The 22,152-nt window shown below is 38.7% G+C and overlaps 1 protein-coding gene across 2 annotated transcripts in view; it reads right to left on the reverse strand.

Annotated features, from left to right (window-relative positions):
- dnah5 (dynein, axonemal, heavy chain 5) overlaps positions 1 to 22,152 on the reverse strand; it is a 184,869-nt gene that overhangs the window by 131,075 nt on the left and 31,642 nt on the right. Inside the window, exons 11-27 of one of the 2 annotated variants that reach the window (XM_067392504.1) lie at positions 21,496 to 21,711; positions 20,854 to 20,880; positions 19,096 to 19,203; positions 18,917 to 19,002; positions 18,053 to 18,374; positions 16,721 to 16,927; positions 14,579 to 14,750; positions 13,678 to 13,823; positions 13,080 to 13,248; positions 9,304 to 9,552; positions 8,712 to 8,908; positions 6,630 to 6,723; positions 5,953 to 6,092; positions 5,257 to 5,458; positions 3,900 to 4,135; positions 3,228 to 3,446; positions 2,883 to 2,945 (exon numbers count right to left, since the gene is read on the reverse strand). In XM_067392504.1, the coding sequence (XP_067248605.1) occupies positions 2,883 to 2,945; positions 3,228 to 3,446; positions 3,900 to 4,135; positions 5,257 to 5,458; positions 5,953 to 6,092; positions 6,630 to 6,723; positions 8,712 to 8,908; positions 9,304 to 9,552; positions 13,080 to 13,248; positions 13,678 to 13,823; positions 14,579 to 14,750; positions 16,721 to 16,927; positions 18,053 to 18,374; positions 18,917 to 19,002; positions 19,096 to 19,203; positions 20,854 to 20,880; positions 21,496 to 21,711 (2,853 nt within the window). Of the gene's footprint in view, positions 1 to 2,882; positions 2,946 to 3,227; positions 3,447 to 3,899; positions 4,136 to 5,256; positions 5,459 to 5,952; positions 6,099 to 6,629; positions 6,724 to 8,711; positions 8,909 to 9,303; positions 9,553 to 13,079; positions 13,249 to 13,677; positions 13,824 to 14,578; positions 14,751 to 16,720; positions 16,928 to 18,052; positions 18,375 to 18,916; positions 19,003 to 19,095; positions 19,204 to 20,853; positions 20,881 to 21,495; positions 21,712 to 22,152 lie in introns of both variants that reach the window. The other variant, XM_067392512.1, reaches the window with a different exon arrangement.

A 22,152-nucleotide genomic window follows, 5' to 3' on the forward strand; every position in this document is an offset into this window, starting at 1 on the left:
TGCTCTGATTGAGCTAGAATCAACCAATCGTCGATGTAATTCAGTACGCGGATGCCCTGAAGCCTCAGCGGGGCCAGAGCCGCATCCACGCACTTCGTGAATTTGCGGGGTGATAACGATAGGCCAAACGGAAGAACCTTGTACTGGTAAGCTTCGCCCCCGAAAGCAAACCTGAGGAACTTCCTGTGAGAAGGATGGATGGACACATGAAAGTATACATCTTTCAGGTCTATCGCCACAAACCAGTCCTCGGACCTGATCTGTGGGATAATCTGTTTGAGTGTAAGCATCTTGAACTTGAGCTTCTGGATTGAGCGATTTAACACGCGTAAATCTATGATAGGACGTAGTCCTCCATCCTTCTTTGGAACAATGAAGTAACGGCTGTAGAAGCCTGACAGCTTGCTGGGAGGAGGGACCCTTTCTATAGCTCCTTTTTGCAAGAGTGTCATAACCTCTTGTTCCATTACCAGAGACTGCTCGGGGGTCACCACTGTGGGAAGGACCCCGTTGAATATGGGCGGGCGAGACCCGAACTGTATTCTGTAACCCTTTTCTATCATGAGCAGCACCCAATTTGATATATTTGGAAGTAGTTTCCACTCTGCCAAAAAATCTACTAAGGGAACCAGTCTCTCGAGACTGGTCTCTGGTGTTTTTTGAGCACTTGGCTCGGTAATCTGACACGGCGCGCCGGCAGAAAACCGAATCAAGTGGCCGGCCCTCCTCGAAGGACCGGCGGGGACCGCCGTGCCCTGACGCACACTGGGTGGCAGGGTTGATGGACTGTCCCCCTGAGGGTGCCGAAGGGGAGCGGGGATTAGATGTATTTTTTCCCGGCTTCCTCCGGAGGGGACCACCCTCATTGGGTCCTGACCCACAGATGTCAGGACCGCTTTGAAGCCTTCCTGGCGATAATAACGGCCCGCAGGTCCGTTTTGCCCTTGGAAGGCTTCTTGTGAGCGGACCGACCCGGTCCCCAAGCTGTTTGTGGGGGAGCTCGAGTGGCCACGCTCACTTTCTGTTGCGCTCTGTGGTGCGCTGAGGAGCTCGTGGACGGCCGAGGCTGCTCCCGCTCAGCAGCCTCGGGGGGGATAGAGCGGCGGGGGATGAACCTCTGGAACACCGCTGATTGTTTTTTCGCCTCCTGGAACCTCTCGACGACTGTATTTACAGCGTCGCCGAAGAGGCCCGCAGGGGACAGCGGCGCATCGATAAGGGCAGCTTTGTCTCGCTCCCTTATGTCCGAGAGGTTCAGCCACAAATGTCTCTCCGTAGCCACCAAGGCTGCCATAGACCGGCCGATTTCTTTGGCCGTCTCTTTGGTGGCACGGAGAGCGAGATCAGTTGCCATCCTGATCTCTTGAATACAATCATAAGTGGCCTCCCCGCTCTCATCAATCTCCCCCAGCAGGTCTGCTTGATATGCCTGAAGCAGCGACATGGTGTGTAGACATGCCGCCGCCTGACCTGCTGCCGTGTATGCTTTGCCCACCAAGCTTGATGTTGTTCTTAAGGGCTTGGTGGGCAACGTCGGGGCTTTTAGTGACGATGCCGACCCGGGCGAGAGATAGCCCGCAAGCGTCTCTTCAACCCGGGGCATCGCCGCATAACCGTGCCGTTTCAACCCCACTATATTGCTATATACAGACGTTTGGGGGCTGAATACGCGATGCTGCACGGGCCTTTTCCACGACCTCGACACCTTGGTGTGGAGGTCCGTGAAAAACGGCAAACCCCGACGCTGGGGTAGCGACCAAGCGGGCAGAAAGCGCTCATCTAGCTTGCTTTTTGGTTTCGGTTCTGCCCGCTCTGCTGGCCAGTCAATTTTTAACTTGGCCACAGCCCTGGTCACTACCTCCAGGAGCTCCTCATATGCTGGGGAAGAGGATGGCGGGTCCTCTTCCCCAGTCTCGACGCTCACCACATCAACCTCCTCGGAGGAAGAGAGGTGAAGCGCCAATGCCTCTCTCCGGGGGGAAGAAACCGCAACGCGTGCTTCCACCGCCTGAGAAGAGACACTGGGGCTGGCGGGTAAAGGGCGAGATAAGGCTGGGCCCGTCTCAACCCCCTCCGCCAGCTCCATCTGTGAACGGCGCTGCGCCTCAGCTCGGCGAGATCTCAACACCCTGAGGGTTAGTCTCTCGCAATGCACGCAGACAGCTCCCTCAAGAGCTGCCTGGGCATGCTCAACCCCCAGACAAAAAACGCACATATCGTGTGTGTCCCCATCAGGAATGAATCTGGGGCAGGGATGCACACACTTCCTGAAACGTTTTTCCTCCGCCATTATAATTGTCTTATTTATATATATATATATATATATATATATATATATATATATATATATATATATATATATATATATATATATATATATATATGTGTGTGTGTTTGTGCAACTCTTGTCCTCAGACAAAGAGATAGTGTAATGATACGGGACAAACAACACCAAATAAAACAGACAAGATAACATAGAGCGCTTTGTTGAAGACACAGAAGCTAGCGTGCTCTGCATCTGGGTATGCTTTATAGTTTCCTGGTCCGTGACGTCACCCGTCTCTGACGTCTCGCTACGCGATTGGTTAGATACATGAGTGCTTCAGTGACGACATCACGCAGAAGGTTCCCAATGCGTTACCACGCAGCGTCGACAGTTCCCACGAAAGGGAACCATGATTTTTGACCAATATAAAAATGCATGTTAAATCTTTTTTGTTTTTTTTTGTTTTTTTCAGTGTAGTTCAGCAGTTATTTTACAAATATTTTTCCAATTAGCCAAACAAGTATCCAATATAATGAAGTTATATTATGATAGTACTTATTTAAATATTTAAATCATGTTTATGCAAACAGCCATTGTAATTTACAGGATACTGTACCTGAAACATAATAAGCCTATCACTGGCATCCTGGGGAGCCAATCCAACCACCATGGGACCATCCTAAGGATTTGATGTGCACAAAACCAGAGATCACATATGAACATATTGTTAATTTATGATAAACAACCACTTTGTTTTCCCTGTACAGTGAGAACATCAGTTGTTTCAAAGAATCACTCTGATATTGTGGCTTGATTTCTGGCATTTTATATTACAGAACACCCACAGGAATATAAATACAGGAAAACAATTCTGTTTGGGCTTGAAACCATAATTGCCTGAGGGATTGTCTAAAAGCAAGAGAAGTGGATGGATAGATTTTACCTTCCCCTCAGGACTCACCCTGTCATAGTCATGGTAGAAGTACTGGCAGTCTTCCACAAAGGTCTCAACATTTTTGATGAGTTCTCCTCTGAAGTTTGGTTGGAGGGACACCAGCTCATTCTGCACCTCTGTGCTGCGGGAAAGCAGTTTCTCCCAGGTGTACCGAAGTGTGTCCACTTTCTCTGCTTCCTCTTTGGCAATCAGTAATCCATACTTATGTAGCATGGCATACGATTCCTGCAGGCCAACACCAGGGAAAAGAGACACTGCACTAATATCATAGGATAATACATAAATGTTTTATGTTTTGTACCCATTATTAACTAAAATTAATAATGTACCCAAAATTAATAATAAACTATTTATGTATTGTTTTCCCACTCTGATCTCTCTCTATATATGTATATGTATGTATGTATGTACGTATGTATATATTTATTTATTTATTTAATTGGAACATAAGAGAATTTTTGTAGGAAAAAAAACCCACAAAAGTCTGTTCAGCATACATGTTATACATACTTATATTCCAGATCTTCTGTAATCAAGTTGTTTGAAATAACTTTTTTAGGATTTGGGCAGCTGTGGTCACCATGAATTATTATTACATGAAAAAGAGCTGTGTAAATATTTTTGAAAATGTGTGTAAAAATGTTTTAAGTGGAATTTTTTCTGTTTATTTGTATGTACCTCAATTGGACCAACTTGAAAGTCTATGGAGATCTGGTGTTCTCTGATCTCTTTGAGTGTTGCCATAGCGATACGAATATCATCCAAGTCCTTAATCTGCCTGTTGAGTTTCTTGCTCGCCTCATCTATAAAAGTGAAGATCTGTTCCATCTCCATGTGATACTTCCTGTTGCAATGGTGACCAAAATCCACCATCCAGCTCTTTGTCTCAGCAGTAAGGGCCAGCTTCAGATCCGCTGTGGGTAAGTTCAGCGACACACAAAGAATAAAGGGGCTTTTTGTAGCTTGATAAACATAATAATAATAATAATAATAAAAGCAAATTCTTTCCTCCAAAAGCTGTCACCAGCACACTGCTACTTATACATAAAGGCCTTGCTCACTGTTTACGAAATTCTCGTCCGGAATTTTCGCATGTTAAAAAATAAGTACGACCTCACATTATGTCAATCACGTTTACACACTGCTTACGAAACTTTGGTCCGTCATTAAAAAAATCAGATCGGGTTAGATTTTCTGCATTTTTCACATCTGTAGCAAGCATTTTGAAAGGTAATTTGACAGTTCAAAGCTAACGTACAAGCGAACGCCAAAATCCAGAATGGCGTCTGACAAGTTGATCCACTTTGTCTCGCAGCACAAAGCTACTGTACTGATTTCAAAACAAAGGGTGTAGATAGATTATACAATATTGTGCTCAAGTTAGCTAAACAATAGCTTGTTGATAATGTCCTTCATCCATTTGTAATGAATAGTGCTAATGTTAGTCCCAGCCAGGGTTTATTAATTCAGTAACTAGCATGCAAACCTGGTCACCTAAATGACTGCTTGAAGACTCCATTTTGCATTGTTTGCAATTTTTTTTCTGCAACAGATGAATTAATACGCAGCGGACTTAGTGTGCAAGGTTTCTGTGTGTGACAAATTTTTAGGATGACAAATACGAAAAAACGCATACGAAAATTTCTGACTCAGTGTGCAAGGTCCTTAGAATATAATAATAGAATTAGAATACAGAATAATAATTAAAGGTACACTATGAACTTTTGGCCTGCTATTAATTAAATAAAACAAAATTGCATGCATTTTATTTTTATTTTTGTTTTGGTTGTGTTTGGTTTATCTGTTCAAATAAAATACCTTACTTGCCTGTTGAATAATAAAAACGTCATCTCAGCGTCACCTTTACAACAAGTCCCTCAGTTCTCGCTATCTCCGAAAAGCCAAGCCAATGTTGATTCTTGTTTTATTACAAGCTCTGTGGCTGCCGTGTTGGCTTTGTGAATGCCTCTTGGCTTTCTGCTAATCTCTCTTTCACTATTAGAACTTAGTTTTGCCAGATTCAGAGACTGTTTACCTGTATATAATGCCAGAGCTCCTACTGAGATAGACTCAGGCTCTGCATTAATCTCTAGCTCCAGGTCTCTGTAGTACAGGATCTGCGACTCAAATTCAGAAAGAAGAGGGTTCCCCTGGATGAATTTCTGGATGGTTTCCTCTCTATCTTTCTTCCAGATGTGGTGATAGAGGTTAAATCGATCCAAAGCATTCATTATGTCCTGTTTAACAGTACAGGACAAGTAACACACATTACAGATCATAAACAACCGCATGAAGCAAACATATTCAGCAAAGGCTATATAACTAAGCTATAGGTATAGCTGTAAATATAAGCTATAACTAATTTGTGTTTACAGTAATAAACTTACAATAGAAGTCTATGGGTCAAGGCGTTCAAGGGGGTTTAAATGCAGATATGTGCAGCTCTTTTTTTTTTTTTTTTTGTAAAAGTGCAATATTGATTCTACACTACATTTTTATTTTATGAGGTCATGCTATTTTTGAGGTACAGTTCTGTTCTAGGTCAGATGATTTTGGTTATGCCTTAATTGACACAGTAATTCCTGCAGATAAAGTTTATTATATTCATTCTAGAATCTTATTTGATGACATTTCAGATAAATAAATAATATTTGAATTTTTTAGTCTGTGGGAAATTTTCTGGCTAATTGATTTATAATAGTCTAGGACAAAAATTCTAAAATAAACAGACCTTCTTGGTGGAGTTGATGGACGTACTAAGCACAGAAACCAGCTTGACAATCTCTTTGTTCTCAGAAATGCTTTTGTGGTAGTTCTTGATTTGGATGGGAATGACCTGGTTTGCAGATGCCGATATATCTGAGGTACTGCCTTCAGAGGGAAAAAATACACAAAGAAGAGTAATTCAAGTTAATAAACAAGAGCAGAGAGGAGCTATAAGAGAAGAATATCTCTGCAAAACAGAAATATTATCTTTTTGCCTCAAATCAGTTCTATGAAGGACCCTTTATCTCTAATCTATTTTAAGGGATGAAAGATTTACAGGCAGTGCTGCTTTATTAAGGTTGGCAGAGATATGCTGTTGTGGCACTGCTGTACTCAGTCAATTTTGTGTCAGTTTCCCTATTCTGAGAGTGAGCAATAGAGAGAAGATAAATAATGTGGATAAGATTGTTATCGTGACACTAGGGACATGTCACCACTTCATAAAATCACATCCACTGTCTGCATTCATTATCTTTATCTCTCCCCCAGTTTCATTTATCAAATGGTTAGAGATCAGCTTATCCATCCAGAGCTTCAATTTTCAGCCATTATAAAGACAAATTTTAAACTGACCAAGGACCTGTTAGTTCTTGATTTGCTCTGCTGAGCTGTGTAATTATAGAGCGTGAGGAAAAGTCGTACCGCCGAGGCTGCGATAGGTTGATTCACCGTCTTCTGATTCACTCTCTTGGCTGTTCTGTTTCAGAGCGGCCATGCGTCGCTCACTCATTTTCCTCTGTGACAACAAAAATATTAAAGTCTGACATTTTGCATATATTGCACTCAAATAAAAACAGCATCGATTTGGTACTGCTACTTATAAGTTCACACCAGTTCAAGAAAACTAAATAGTTAAGTATGAGAACAAAAGGTGAATAAAATACTAGGTAAGGTAACAATAGGCTACTTAAAGTCAGCACAAAATAGCCTTTGAAATCCATTTTACTTCTATAATGTGACATTTTCAAGTGAAACAGGGTTTTTAAACAAAAATAAATGCAAGGTTGAACTTTTTAATCAAGGGTTGAAAAATAAGAGGCCTTGGTGACAGCTAAAAACGAAATGTGTTTCAGGGCACCTTTTAATGATAGACTATGAAGAGCAAGAGCAACATTTATGTCAGGAAAAACATGATTAACATGGGATGCTTAAACAAACACTTTTCAAAGTGACTGCAAATGATTTAATGCTAATTCTGCACATTAGCTGAATAGAAGTTAGTAGTATAATGAAACCAGAAAGAAGGGGACATACATAAAGGAAACATAATAGAATGCTACATGCATGACGTCACATCCCGGAAGACTAATCCACCACTGGTTCCCTCAAGACATCAAAAATGCAAATTTTGAACCTGGTATGTTTATTTTATAAATGTATGTTTCTAATAAATAACTAGATACGAAAGATTGAACTTTTGTAGAACAAAATGTCAATTTTTCGGCAAAGTTATATTGGCTTTATTTTACTCATAAATTTAAAAACCCCATAGGAAAATCTTGAGAGAACCAGTGGTGAATTAATCTTCTAGGTTTTGACATCATCCCTGCTCCACTCATAGTCAAAGGGTTTTAGTTATGTCACAGCCATGGAGTATCATTTGCTAGCTGGTGGTACTGCATAAAGAGGGAGGGATATTCTCTTTGCATAGAGCATTTAATTAGACAACCATTTGAATATAACACTGAATGCAATATGAGTGTTTCATGTTGATTCATTCTCCCGAATGGCTATTCAGCCTGAGTGGCTATTTAGGGTAAATAGTGTTTGCACCAAGTATAAATATCAACAAACAGCATATTGTTTATGTGCAAATAATGATAGATGCTATCCACACAAGTGTAAAATGAAGAAGTATGGTATTGTACTAATCAAGGTTGGTTATTTGCACTCAGTATAAATAAACAAAGCCTATTTTTAAATGTGTATTTGTCTTAAAAGTTAATTTAGTCAGGTTGCCTTAATGCAAACACACATGGACTATAATCCACAAAAGTCTACTTTGATTTTTTTAAGGTCTTTAAGAAAGTGTCATGATCACCAGTGAGAGTGCCCTTTCAGCCACTAGAGGGCACTCCATTCCGGACTCTCGTTTCCACCCATTGCATTCACTACATTACCCATAACGCACTCCCCGGACTCATTATCCTTTGTTCATTGCACCAGCTGTTTTGTATCACATCATTAGTGTCTGTCTATTTATACCTGGTTTGTTTCTGCCTTTGTTTGTGGTTCTTTGTTTAATGTCACGTACTTTTGTTCCCTGGTTTTCTGTTTTGCTTGTTTACTGTTTTTTGTATGGACTGACTTTCTGGATTTGGATATTTGCCTGTTTTTTTTTTTTTTTCAATTGCAAAGTACGTGACATTAAACAAAGAACCACAAACAAAGGCAGAAACAAACCAGGTAGAAATAGACAGACACTAATGATGTGATACAAAACAGCTGGTGCAATGAACAAAGGATAATGAGTCCGGGGAGTGCGTTATGGGTAATGTAGTGAATGCAATGGGTGGAAACGAGAGTCCGGAATGGAGTGCCCTCTAGTGGCTGAAAGGGCACTCTCACTGGTGATCATGACAGAAAGTAAGGCAATTTTGATTTGAAATGGAAAAAAATGTTTCACCTTTTTATTATTGGGGGAAAAATGCCTAAGGAGACAAGTGTACAAACAGTGACTCATCTCTGTATAATATAGTGCAAAAAAAAAAAAAAAAAACCCACCTTGGAAATTCTCTCCTTGCTCCACTGTCCAACTCCTTTACTGACGCTGACTACACAGTCCACAGCTCTGTTCAAGGCTTGCTGAACCTCATCTAGCCCTGGAACCATGATGATGTTTGGGATGGCTAAACACACTCCCACCTTAAAGATAGGCTGCAGCCCACTTCCCTTCTGCCGACTAGGGGAATCTGCTTCTGCTGCATGGGAAGTGAAATTTATTAGCAATGAGCTAGAGCTGACCATCCAAGTGATTATATTAAGCTTCACGCTTGGAAAAAAGAATAAATGTGCAGTCACATTTTCCAATGCTTTGTGAAATTAGTCATTCAGATATGAATCCGCACAATCATATTTTCATAAGAGTGTGAAAACGTTCCCCACACAGACTTCACTCATTTTCATGTTGGTAATTTGTTGCACTGATCAACAGAAAGCTGCTTCTTTTAAAAGTGCTTGTGCATGAGCTGCACTATGCTACCAACAATAGACATTTTTTTGTCTTTTTTTGAATTTTTTATAATTCATAATTCAAACAATTTTTGGAATATACTAAAAATGTATTTGCTAAAGAATTATTAGAAAAACAACAAACCCAGAAACTGCATCAGTGATGTTGCGTGGATGCGCTTGCGTAGAGTCTCCAGGGTGTTACGCGTCAGGCGCAGTAATGCATCCACATTCCGATGGTTAAAATGAGAAAGCAACTCCTTTGCCTCCTCCTCCATTACCTTCATCAGATCCTTCTTTTTCTTCTTTCTCACCAGTGGGGAAGAGGGGCCAATGCTAGGGGCCGTGGTGCTACGTGACAAAAGACGACCCTCTGATTTACATTCCTCCTCTCCTTTGATTAAATAAAACAGAACATGGTGTATTCAACATTACACAAATTTACTTAATGATATCAAACAATCAATCAATCAATCAATCTCTCTCTCTACCTCCCTCTCAAAAACAATAAAGAATTATTTGGTACTTGATTTGTTTGTTTGTTTTTTGTTTGTTTTTTATTGTGATTTTTTGTGGTGGCACTCACCGCTTTTGATTGTAGCTATATTGTTGAATGATTAAGCTTTTAATATCTTGATATCAATATTTTTAGTAGTAACTGTTTTATCCAGCAATTTCATAGATGTTTATTGGATTTATATTTTTATACCTATTTTTTTTTTTAAATGGCAAACGAAGATTCACTTGTCTGGACAAGCTGCACAGGCGTACTTGAAGTATGGCACTGCAAGGCATCGTCTCATTCCACATCTCGGGGAACTTATATACATAACCCTGAGATGTTCCCTTTCAAGGGAACATCAACACAACACCATGGTGTTGACACTATTTAAATTACAATACACACACCACCATACAGAGAGGATGCCTGCATCACTGGTTGTGAAGAGTTTGCAGAAGCACAAATCTGTAAATACAGGAAAGACTCAAACGAATAGGACCTGAGACCCTGGGGTTGAGCCCATATCCACATTATAAAACCTGATGAATGTGTGCGGAGAGGACCAGAAACATCTTGTAAAGAAGCTCATCTTGTGGAATGGGCCCTGACACCTGGAGGCAAAGCAACACCAAGCGCCTCATAGGCAAGGGAAACTGCATCCGAAACCCAGTGAGATATAGTCTGCTTGTAAGTGGCAGAACCTCAGATGCACCCCCCCCAAAGCAGACAAGGAGTTGATCAGATTTACCTGCCTGGACTACACTAAATTGTTAAGCCTCACCTGATTCTGAGTTTCAAATGGTTGAGGGGAGAAGGCTTGAAGAACAACAGGATGAAACGGTGATGAAGACACCTTCAGGACGTAATCCAGCCTAGGGTGCAAAATCACCTTGACCAGTCCATGAGCAAAATCCAGGCAGGAGGAGGCAACTGACAGGGACCGCAAGTCCCCTACCCTTTGTTAGAGAGGTAATAGCTACACTAAAGCCACCTTGAGAGTCAGAAGCTTTTCTGAGGCTGACTCACTCGAAAGATCCCATGAAGGACTTGGTCTGTAGATAGGCCTCAGCTGTCTAGCACCACAAAAGAAACAGGACACCAGGAATTTTTCCCCACTGACACCCCTCGATTCTGGTTGTGGCAAACCAAAATAGCGGCCACATACACTTTGAGGGTAGCGGGATCAGTCCAACTGAAAGATGCTTTTGTTAAAACTTCAGTACTGAACCAACCGGGCAGAATGGGGCTACTTATATTAGCCATAACCCCTCCTGACAGACTCTCACCAGAACTCACAGGAGCAGAGCAATCGGGGGAAAGGCATACAGACGCAGACGCAGCCTCAGCCACGTCTGTACCATGGGATCCAGCCTCAGAGGAGCTGGAGGATTGAGAGAGAACCAGAGGGAACTCAGCCTTGCCTCGACAGGATGTCTGCTCCCATATTGAGGTGTCCTGGGATGTAGAGCAAGATCTGTTGCACCAGCCTGAATAGGGGGTGCAAACTCAGCCGGCACTGGTGATTTTTGTAAGTGACCACCGAAGTGTTCCATCCGCACTAACACATGGTGAGATCTGGGAGGAAGTGACTTAGTGCTAGAAACACAGCCCTCATCTCCAAGCAGCTGATGTGGCAAGAGAGATGAGGCTGGGTGTCTGTCCATGACAGTGCCCCAACCTGTGAGTGAGGCATCCACCGTGATGATCTTGTGATGGCAACCCAAGGTTAGACAGCAACCCAAGGTTAGAAAAGGGACCCAAGCTTAGAAACTGGGCACTCCACCATATAGAAAGGGCAGAAAAAGCTTGGCGTGTGACACTTAACCACCATCTCTTGTGACAGGGCTAGAATGAGCCAGTCATTGATGACGATTTAGTACAAGGATGCCCTCGAGTCACAAAGGAGCCAGAGCTGCATCCACCCACTTGGTGAAAGTCTGAAGAGACAATGCTAGGCTGAATGGAAGGACCCGATATTGCTACGTTTCCACCCCCAAAGGCGAACCTCAGACACTTCATGTGTATAGAATGTTAAAGTATGCATCCTTCAAGTTTATCAAGATAAACCAATCCTCGGATTGAATTTGAGACATGTTAAGCTTGTGTGTCAACATCTTGAACATGTAAATCTGCAGAGTATGATTCAAGAGATGAAGATCGAGAATAGGACGCAACCCCCCATCTTTTTTTGGGTACCAGAAAAGTGCTGACTGTAAAATCCTGAGTCTCCTTCTGGGAGGGGAACACGTTCAATGGCCCCTTTCCCCAGGAGAGACTCAAATCTCTGCAAAGGCAACGGAACCTGCTCTGGCTTCATCGTAGTGGGGAGCATGCTGTTGAAACACAGAGGATGATATGTGAATTGAACTGAATAGGGTGAGCCACAGGTTCCTCTCCGTAACCACCAAAGCAGCCATAGAATGGAAGATGGCAAGACAAATCTGTGGCCCTGTGGAGCTCTTTCAAAGCATCAGGGTTTAAGCCCTCAACAGTGTTCAGTTCTTCTTCCAGATTGTGAACATGGGCAGAATGCCAGGCTCTCCATGATCTTGAGATCTCAGGAGGGATGTCAGGAAAGAAGGGGAGGTTCATTTTTGGTGACTAGGCCACTAGGCTAGCAGTGTGGATAATCATCTCCCCTGAGAGCTGATCGAGCATGCTCCTCTCCCAAACAAAGCACACTGTACAACAACTTCTGTCCATCATCCCCAGGGAAAGAATTTGGACACGGCAAAACACATCTCCTAAACTTAGACATTTTCTTATTTTTTTAACTCCAGACAAAGACAGACAGTTTTGCACATACAGTGACAAACAAAGCGGCTTCTGAAGACAAGAAGCTGGTGACGCTGGTGTTATTTATAGACTTGATCAAGCACGACATTGCATCACCTGACTGCATCCTTGGCCAATAAATTGGTACACGTGACTCACACACAACAGCTCACGCTGGTGTTCTCACCACCATGACACGGCATCAATGTTTCCTCAAAAGGGAACTATATCTATTGAAAAAAATATCATTATGGAAAGCCAATTTTGTCTATGTGCATTAGATAAAAATGGCCAACACATTACCCAGATAATACATCCATGGTGAATTATTCTGTTGTTTTATATTTTATCTAACATTTGATATATTATGGGTTTATTGTTTTGGATTTTTACTAAACCATGAAGACCTGTAACTCTCATATATCTGTATTCTCAGAGGCAAGTACATTTTTTGTTTTGTGCATTTTCACAGCTACTCAAATTTATGGATAACATACCTAATTTATCAAATTGAGTATTTTTGTTAAATTAATTGAAATTGATGTATTTGGCATACATTGATGACAATCTGTGTTAATATGGTTAGGAAAAAATCCAGGTAATTTCTAGAGCAAACTGCAAGGAGGATCGTCAGCAGATCTCACCATCACTGTCCATCTGTTCCACTTTACTCTCTGTCCTGCTTTCATCACGGTTTCTCTCTTCTTCCTCTTTCTGCTCAAACTCCAGTAACATATTAATCAGCTCATTGGCTGCCTCCTCCACCAATGAGCTTTTGGTATGCAGCATTTGGGCTCCTTTGATGCAAAGCTCCTAGAATGAAAAATACATTGGATGAGTATGATCAGATTAATTATTTCTTCAGTCAGAAAACTTTGCTGGTCTGGTCAAGACATGAAATTAGGGTTAACAAAGATGTAATAGCAAATGGTAGCAGTAACAAGACACCAAAATAAACTCATAATGTGTTTATGCCCCAGTGACAGTTATGTTTAGGGATGGATCTTCATGCTTACCAAAAAAAAAAAAAAAAAAAAGTTTCTATATGAATCACATTGTACAAATTCATATAAAATCACTATCTCACAAAACAGTTAGGTTTTCTGATTACATAAGGTTGTGAGACTCCTATATTTTATTTTCTGGATTTATTTTACAAGGGGAAATAATTTAGCCTCACAATCCTTTGAAAAATAACCACATGTTGCTAAGAATACATTTGCTTTATGTATGTGTGTGCACCTTAGTAGTCTGAACAAACTCCTCGCAGGTGCATGGCTCATCTTCAGGCAACACACACAGTGTAGCAGTGCTCATTTCCTGCAAAACAGCATCGATTCTAAACTCCACAAGGTCATTCACTCTGTGCAGCAGAAGTTCAAGGTTTTCTGTGAACCAGGAGAAAGAACCCTTTCATTTCAGATATCGAATCATACTGGGCACATTTACAAGCATTTTATGTACACTACAAGGACAAAAGTATGTGGACATCCCTTTGTTCACACAGATGCTTGTGTCTAAATGGGACCAAATCCTGACACGTATGTTTCCTAGTAATGCAGAAAGCCTTCCGAGAAGTGTGGAAGCTGTTATAGCAGCACTGGAAGGACCAGCTTCCTTTTAAAGGGATAGTTCACCCACAAATGAAAATTTTGCCATCGTTTATTCAACACATGTTGTTCCAAACCTGTATGAGTTTCTTTCTTCTGTTGAACACAAAAGAAGATATTTTAAAGAAGGTTGGTATCCAGACCTTTGATGGCCCCCATTGACTTCCTTAGTTTTTTTTTTTTTTTTTTTACTTGTTACCAACATTCTTTCTACTACAAATATCTACTTTGGTGTTCAACAGAAGCAAGAAACTCATACAGGATTGGAACAACTTGAGGGTAACTAAGTAATTACAACATTTTCATTTTTGGGTGAACTATTCCTTTAATGCAAGTGGACTTGAAATTAAATGTTCAGCAAGTTTTAGGGTATCTACATACTTGTGGCCCTTTACTGTAGTGCAGTGGTTCTCAACTCCAGTCCTTGGGACCCACTGCTCTGCACATTTTGTATGTCTGGAGTTGAGAACCACTGCTGTATTGTATGTTACTGATGTGGTCATAAAAATCAGCTGTAGAGTGGAGTCTCTCACCGAGTGCAGCAGTGATCCGATTAAGATATTTCTCTATGTTTAGGGAGGTCCAATTGAGGGAGGTCAGTCCAGGCAGGATGGCCTCATCTACTTTAGTAACATGTGGCATGAGCAGTTGTTCAAAGGCTGGCTGGATCTTAGACCTCACCCTGGAGTTTTCTGACACCATCAGCTGAGACAAGGAACATATAATGCAAAATCACACAAAAAAAGAAAATGACCTTGTCAGTAAAGCTACACATTCCAGGGCACCGTACCATGCCACTCACCTGATAGACTTACTTGAATGGTTTGATTTCAGGATGAAAGACATTGAATTGCTACTAGCACAAAATGTGAACAGTGATATCATATAAGCATTATCACATAAACATTAAATAAAAAACAATAATAAATATATAAACATTGATCAATGCACATACATAAAGTCCAAAAAATATGGTTAACGGAATCTCAAATGTGCTTGCTTGACATGAGAGAACCAATGAGGTTTGTCCTCATGTGTCACTCAAGTATGTTTTAGCATCAAGCAAGTACAGTTGAGCTTTTTTATCATTTTTGATATTCTCTATGCAAAGTTAATAAAATTAATCAAAACTAAAACCATTAAAAAACTTGTATTACTTAAAATAACCTTTAACTGAAATAAAATCTAAAAAAAAGCAAACATTTTAATTTCAGCTAGTTATTATGTTCATTGGTTTTGTGTTCCTTTCCTGTTTTTTAAATTTTTTTTTTGTTTATGAAATTTGATTTTGAAGTGCGTTTTTGTTCCCCTTGTTCCAATGTTTATTATTTCCTGTGATTTAGTTCCTTTTTGACTTAGTTTCCTTAGTTACCCTTAGTTACCAAATATACTCTCTATTAGTCTCACCTGTTCCTAGTTAGCCTCTTGTTTGCCTGTGTATACAGTATATACCCCTGTGTTTCAGTCTTAGTTTGTCAGTTTGTCTTTATATCAATTTGTAAATCTGTTGCATCTCCTATGAAGGGGGTGGATACAGTCCCTCTCCTTGAATTATTATTATGACTCACCTGTGACCCTTACCAAAGTTGCTTACGTATATAGAACAGAGTGTGTCAAAGATGACTTTAAATAACATATTTTGCTTAAAGAACAGAATAACATGATCTCTTAAGACTTGTTAAGACCTGAAGACATAAAAATGAATACTGTACATTAGGGGTGTGCAATATTGACTGAAAAAACAACAACAACAACAACAACAAAAAACTTGTTATATCTTAATATTTTCAAAGTTGTTTAAAAATTTTCAAAGTTTGTTATTAACATAATTAGATTATATTTTGCTGACTGTGTTTTTGTGCTGGTACCATGGCTGGTTTAGGCCTGTTGTGGACAGCTGACTCACAAAGACATTTATATTATTCATACTCTATGTGATGGTTAGTTCACAGCATTAACAGAAATTAACATTTTTAAGGGGCAATATTTACCACCATAAATTGATTTCTAGGAGCATTTACATATAAGGTCATATTTTTCTAAACTTATTAGATGTATGCATCACCTTTTATGTAAAATTCTAACATTCAAATTAAATTAAATTAGAACAATAACACAGTGTATGGCTGTTATCAATCAAACAAAATCCATCTTTGTAATAGGTGCAACAGAAGCATCATCAGAAGTGTCAAATATATTTACACTGCATTTACAATTAATCTACATAAATGTAATTCAATATTGTTTAAATATGAAATTATCTGTAATATTAATCACAGATCTAAACTTTTTAATTAAATGTACTTAAAATAAGAAACTAAAACTGCCAGTAGGTGGCAGCAAGTCACTGTCTTAAGGGTGAGTCATTCATTCAACCGATTTGTTTAAGGCAACGGCTGATTCACTCAAGAACGTCTTTATTGAATGGGTCAATGAAACATTAATTACACTGATTTGACATGTACTGTAGGTGCAATGTTACTTACAGTCAACAGAATATCTAAAGGGGACCATCAAAATAAAGTGTAACCCTATTTTTTTCTATAATGGGATGGTATGTTCTCGATGAAGTAATCCTGACTGATTACTTCACTAATACATAGCAACAAAAGTACTAAAGAGTGGACATAGTGCATTGTGTTATACAACAAGGATAGATAAAAAAATAGACATACCTGAAGTTTATTGTAGTTCTTTTTGAAAACATCCTTTTTCTGCTGCAAGATGGTTGCAAATGGTGGAATCTCAAGTCCCATTCCTAGCATGCAGTCTGTCTCTCGAATCTGGGTCAGGATCTGGGGGTCAAAGTTCACATGCAGCTCCCCGGTTTCTGGACTCTTGACCAGCAAAGAGGCTTGCAGCCCCACTTTAACTGCTTCAGTCTATAGTAAGATAAATATGAAGAAAAGTAAAGAAATGAACAGTTACAGGGTAAGAAATTTAATAATTTAAAAGCATCACTAAGTGATAGTGGCACATGAGCAAAAAGCTAAATAAGTCTAAAGCAAGTAGTCAACAGCACCTTATAGGGTGCAACAGTCGGGTTCCAAAAGTAAAAACTCAATTCATTTTCTCCATAAGGAAAATGATTTTGAACGGTAACGTATAAACCTTTAAAAAAAGCCATACTGAGCTAAGAGATTATTAATCAGTGGTATTTGCTTCTGCTGAAGCCATCGGCCTGCATTATTTTGGCTTATTTTTAAAAATAATCATGTTTAACAGTGGATATCTGGTGAAAAACTACAGTACCGATGATGCCTTACAGAAAATTCTTGAAATAAACAACACATGCCAAAATAACTACCAAAAGACTGCGAATGACGTAATCGAGTTGATCTCTCTACACTCTCAATGTTTGTATATATATATATACATACATATATATATATATATATATATATATATATATATATATATATATATATATATATATATATATATATATATATATATATATATGCATGTGTTGCTTATTTCAACTCTCTGATTGGTAGAATTTTCTGTAAGCCATCATCATTTGTTTTTTTTTATATATATATAATCAATATTTTGTAAATGAGTAGGTTTATATTTCTCCATTGTTTTTAAATTGATTCTGCAGTTCGCAATGATTCATGTAACTGTAGTTCTTTTAATTACTAAAGCTGTTACAGTAAGTGCACAGTCTCTGTACTGTTGTCTATTTGTCCAATTTTTAAGAACTTCTTTGCTTCATATCAAAGTTTGTAGTGTTATGATTCACCTCATAGCTGGTTGGCTTGGTTCATGGGTTATAACCCTTTAATGAAGACTTTTTTTTTTAATTCCTATGGGAAAAATTAATGGGAAAAAAACACTTCCGGAACGAACACCACTGAAAAAGGCGCCAGGCACTGTTGCAAGTCACCTACCACTTTTTACAGTGCAGATTATGTCAAAGCAGCTTTACAGTGATAACTGGTATATAATTTTGGCTGCACAGCAGTTCTAATTGCACTCTATTTTGAATTGATAAGATAACTGACCTGTGCCATCCAGCTCTGATGATAAAGCACTTCAAACTCCAGCAACACCTTGGCCACCCGATTGTAATTTCGAATGATGGGCTTGGCATCTGGAGTGCAGAGTATCCCAGGAAGCTGCTGGAAAAGATCCATGGGCTCTTGGATGCGGCTGTACAGCTGCCGAGCCCACACAATCTTCCCTGCGATTGGAGGGAGGTCTGGAGCGATCGGGGGGTCTGTTTTCTGTTTGGTGTAAATTCGAGAGATCATCTCAATGTCCCTGCCAAAGTTTTGCAGAATCTTCTGGTACTTCTCACTGATGCCCAAGTCTGGGATGCCAAGCCTGGTTAATATGAGAAAAAAAGAAGAAAAAAAAAGAGGTCAGCAAGTTTGTGTTTTTGTTTTTGTTGTTGAAAAATTAATTGATTTCATTAAGAAAAGATGTATTAATGTATCATACTGTAAGTGACAGTAAAGACTTTTGACATTGTCTCAAAAAAATTATATTCCAAATAAATGTTCTTTCAAACTTAATTTATCAAAGAAATCTGAAAAAATCATGTCATCATGTTTTCCACAAAAAATATTTTCAACTGTGATAATAATAAGAACTGTTTCTTAAGCACCAACTCAGAGTATTAGAATGTGTGAAGAATCATGTGAATCCTTTGCAATCAGAGGAATAAGTTACAATCTAAATATATATATTAAATAGAAAACAGTTATTTAAAATTGCAATAAAATATAACAATATTACTGTCATTTTGATTAAATAGATGCAGCAACAACAACATTTAAAAAAACACACAGACCCCAAACATCTGAATGATATATAACCCCTGTTATTTCTGTAAACTTAACTAGGCAAAAAAAAACAGATATTACCTTTCAAATTTCTTGAGCACATGTAAAGCCCGCTCAGTATTTTGAATTTTGTCAAAGGTGTTGTCCATGAAAGTTTTCAGTTGGATCTAGAAAGAATATTTAAGAATAAAGTATAAGAAATTGTTTTAAATAAAATAAAAGTAATAAAATAAAAACTACAAAACTAAAAAGATTCTTACATGTAGTTCACTAGTTTGTTTACAAAATTCATCATAGTCCTGATCAAAGTCAGTCCTTCTTTGGTCCAGGAAACTGTACTGTTTTTTCTTCATGGTCAACACAATGGCCTGGACATACAGAGGCCAACATAATTAGTAATATCAAGGAAACGGACAGCTGTCAGAATGTAAGATTGGAATAGAAATGGTTCATCTAAAAATGAAAATCTATTATTCTGTCATCCTTTATTCACCCATGTGTAAGTGTTTACACTGCTTTTTTCATTAAAAAAAAAAAAAAAAACAGTAACCAGTGGCTATCAAGCTCTTAAAAGACTAAAAAGGACTACAAAAGTAGTCCATACAGATTGTGAGCTAAATTCCATGTCTTCTGAAGCCATGTGATAGTGTGAGATATATTTAGGTACAATATATTTAGAGGGCAAGGTTTACTATTTTTATAGTGCCATTTTGGAAATTTACAGTCCATAGAATATGCTTTCTTTGCCAAGTAAAGCATGAGTAACACTTTAGAATACTGTTCCATCATTACTGAATAACTACACAGGAACAAATAAGTAATGCATTATTAACACACTGGTCAATACTATTAACTATCAAGAAACTCTGATTAACAATTTAATGATAGTGCTCAGATGAATGTGGTTGTTCACAATTAGCTAATCAGTAACTACTATATTTTTTCATACCTCCCAGAGAACTACTATATACAGGTTCATAATTAATTATAAATAATGCATAATGTATAATTAATTCTAAAGTGAAGAACATGGTAACCCACTAGTGACCCAAGTATTACCAAATTCTTCAAAAGGAATTAGTAATTATTTGGATTATGTGCATTATTCATGTTAATTATGAACCTGTATATAGTAGTTATTAGTAGTCCTCTGGGAGGTATGAAAAAAATATAGTAGTTATTGATTAGCTAATAGTGAAATACCACATTCAACTGAGCACTATTGCTTACTAATTCATTAATAATAAGATAAGAGTTTCTTGTTAGTTAATAGTAGTGTTAATAGTATGTTTCTCATTTGTTCATGTTATTCATTGATGCTGGAACAGTATTCTAAAGCATTACCACAGCATGAATCTTCTTGAAAATGCCTTTTGTGTTCCAGGTTGTATGGGCTTGGAATAATATAAGAATAAGTGTGAAAACTGACTATTGGCTCTTGATAAAAACAACGAGCAGATCTTGTACCGAAAACATTCCCAGTTGGAAAGATAAATGTTCAGTCGTTTGCTACAACAGCACTCAGCTGTGTGCACCAGAACACCTTAAATGCCCAAAAGGAGCAGTTTGTTGTAAAATATTAATTGACTCCTACAGACTGTCAACTTTCACAAAGAACAGGAGTTAGCAGTAGATCTTTATCAGCTTTTGTTCAATTATTCAGTTCTCCTGGAGCATGGAGCCCTCTGGGTCTGAACTTTGTTTCCATGGACACAAAAATGAATAAATAATCTTGTGACTGGAATAAAGAGATGCGATGAATGTTAATGGACTCACAGTACGACAATACTAGGTTAAAGCTACAGGTAACATTTGCCATTTCATGCAAATCCAGGACCAGCCTGCCAGCCAAAATCACGTAATTCATCATTATAAAAATAACCATAATACTGATGTCAGATTGGCATGAAAGGTCAGATTCTACTTTTAAGCTAAAGTTATGTTCCCAACCCATGCAAGTTAACAATTCATAATGAGACATGCAATATATTAAAAACAAGTTACTCCTTCACAGTTACCTCCCATTTCGCTTGCATATCTGCAGTCTGTCCACAGGCGGCAGCAAACAGAACAAATACCTCTTAAGTTAACAATGCTAATTACAGTCAGAAAATGCTTACACACTGAATCAAACGTTATCGCAATTTTACTCATTTGGAATGAGAAGCAGTTATTTATCCTTGTGTGTATATTCTTCCCTTACTGGAAATCTGGATTATGTTCAACTATTATGGAAATACATAGATGTAATCATTTGGAGTACTACAGCAATGGCAAACTATTCAAAAGTGTCTCACTTTAATGGTATTCACCCTATGAGACTTATTACACATCATCATTATGAACAGTACATTACAATCATCTTAATAAATTCTAATTATACCCCCTATTGTGTATAATATAGCTCTTGTGAATATCTTACAATGACTGCACAGACTGAGGTGTTTGACTACCTTTCATTAAATCTCAGGTTATACAGTTCATTTAGTTCACTGACAAATGGCTCATCCAAATTAAACATTTATATGTCATTAAAGTAGACAACCTATCCTTACTTCAGTAATTACAGTATTTTCAGGGTATTCTGAGGATATGTTCTTTTGTCTTCTGTGCAAATCTAAAAATAGACCACACTGATTACTATGTCATTGCCATGATACCTGAAATCTGGTTGCCATGGTTTCCAGTCCCTCAATTTTGGAGTCCTGAAGGGCATTGTAGGTGGTAATGGTGCTAAACATGTTTAGGATTTTGTTCAGCCGTCGCTGAAACGTGTCAAACTTGCCAAAGATGTACATCTCGCTAAAGTCAAACTGACGCTCCGACGGATTCTCCTCTAGCTTCTGCTTGGTTTTTTGGAAATACTTCTGGTATTCCTGAAATATTGAACACAAATATTTACATTTTATTCATGCAGTAGACACTTTTTTTTCTAAAGCAACAATCAATAAATTCAATATATCTATATTTTCAACTACTATTCCACTACTCATCCCAAAAGAAATACACTATTAATCACTACTTGTGTGTAACTTATTTGTTCTCTTCTTGTGTTCACATTTCCTACAAGGGATGCACATCAGAGCCTTAAAGATAAGATAAAATCTGGCATAAAATGAAGGCATGGCAACAACGCTCTACTACAACAAAACTTCCTCTTCTCTAAAGCAGGCCAACATGGCCTCACCCCCTTTGTTGCATGTTCCCGGGGACAGGGTTTATGTAAATATTGGGGTTTGTGATCCGATCGTCCAAAATGCATCTTAATACCATGTGTAAACAGAGCCTTAAAGTGTTGTGTTCAAAGGCAGTGTTCA

Source organism: Chanodichthys erythropterus, chromosome 2 (genome assembly GCF_024489055.1).
Source record: "Chanodichthys erythropterus isolate Z2021 chromosome 2, ASM2448905v1, whole genome shotgun sequence".
Classification (NCBI taxonomy): domain Eukaryota; kingdom Metazoa; phylum Chordata; class Actinopteri; order Cypriniformes; family Xenocyprididae; genus Chanodichthys; species Chanodichthys erythropterus.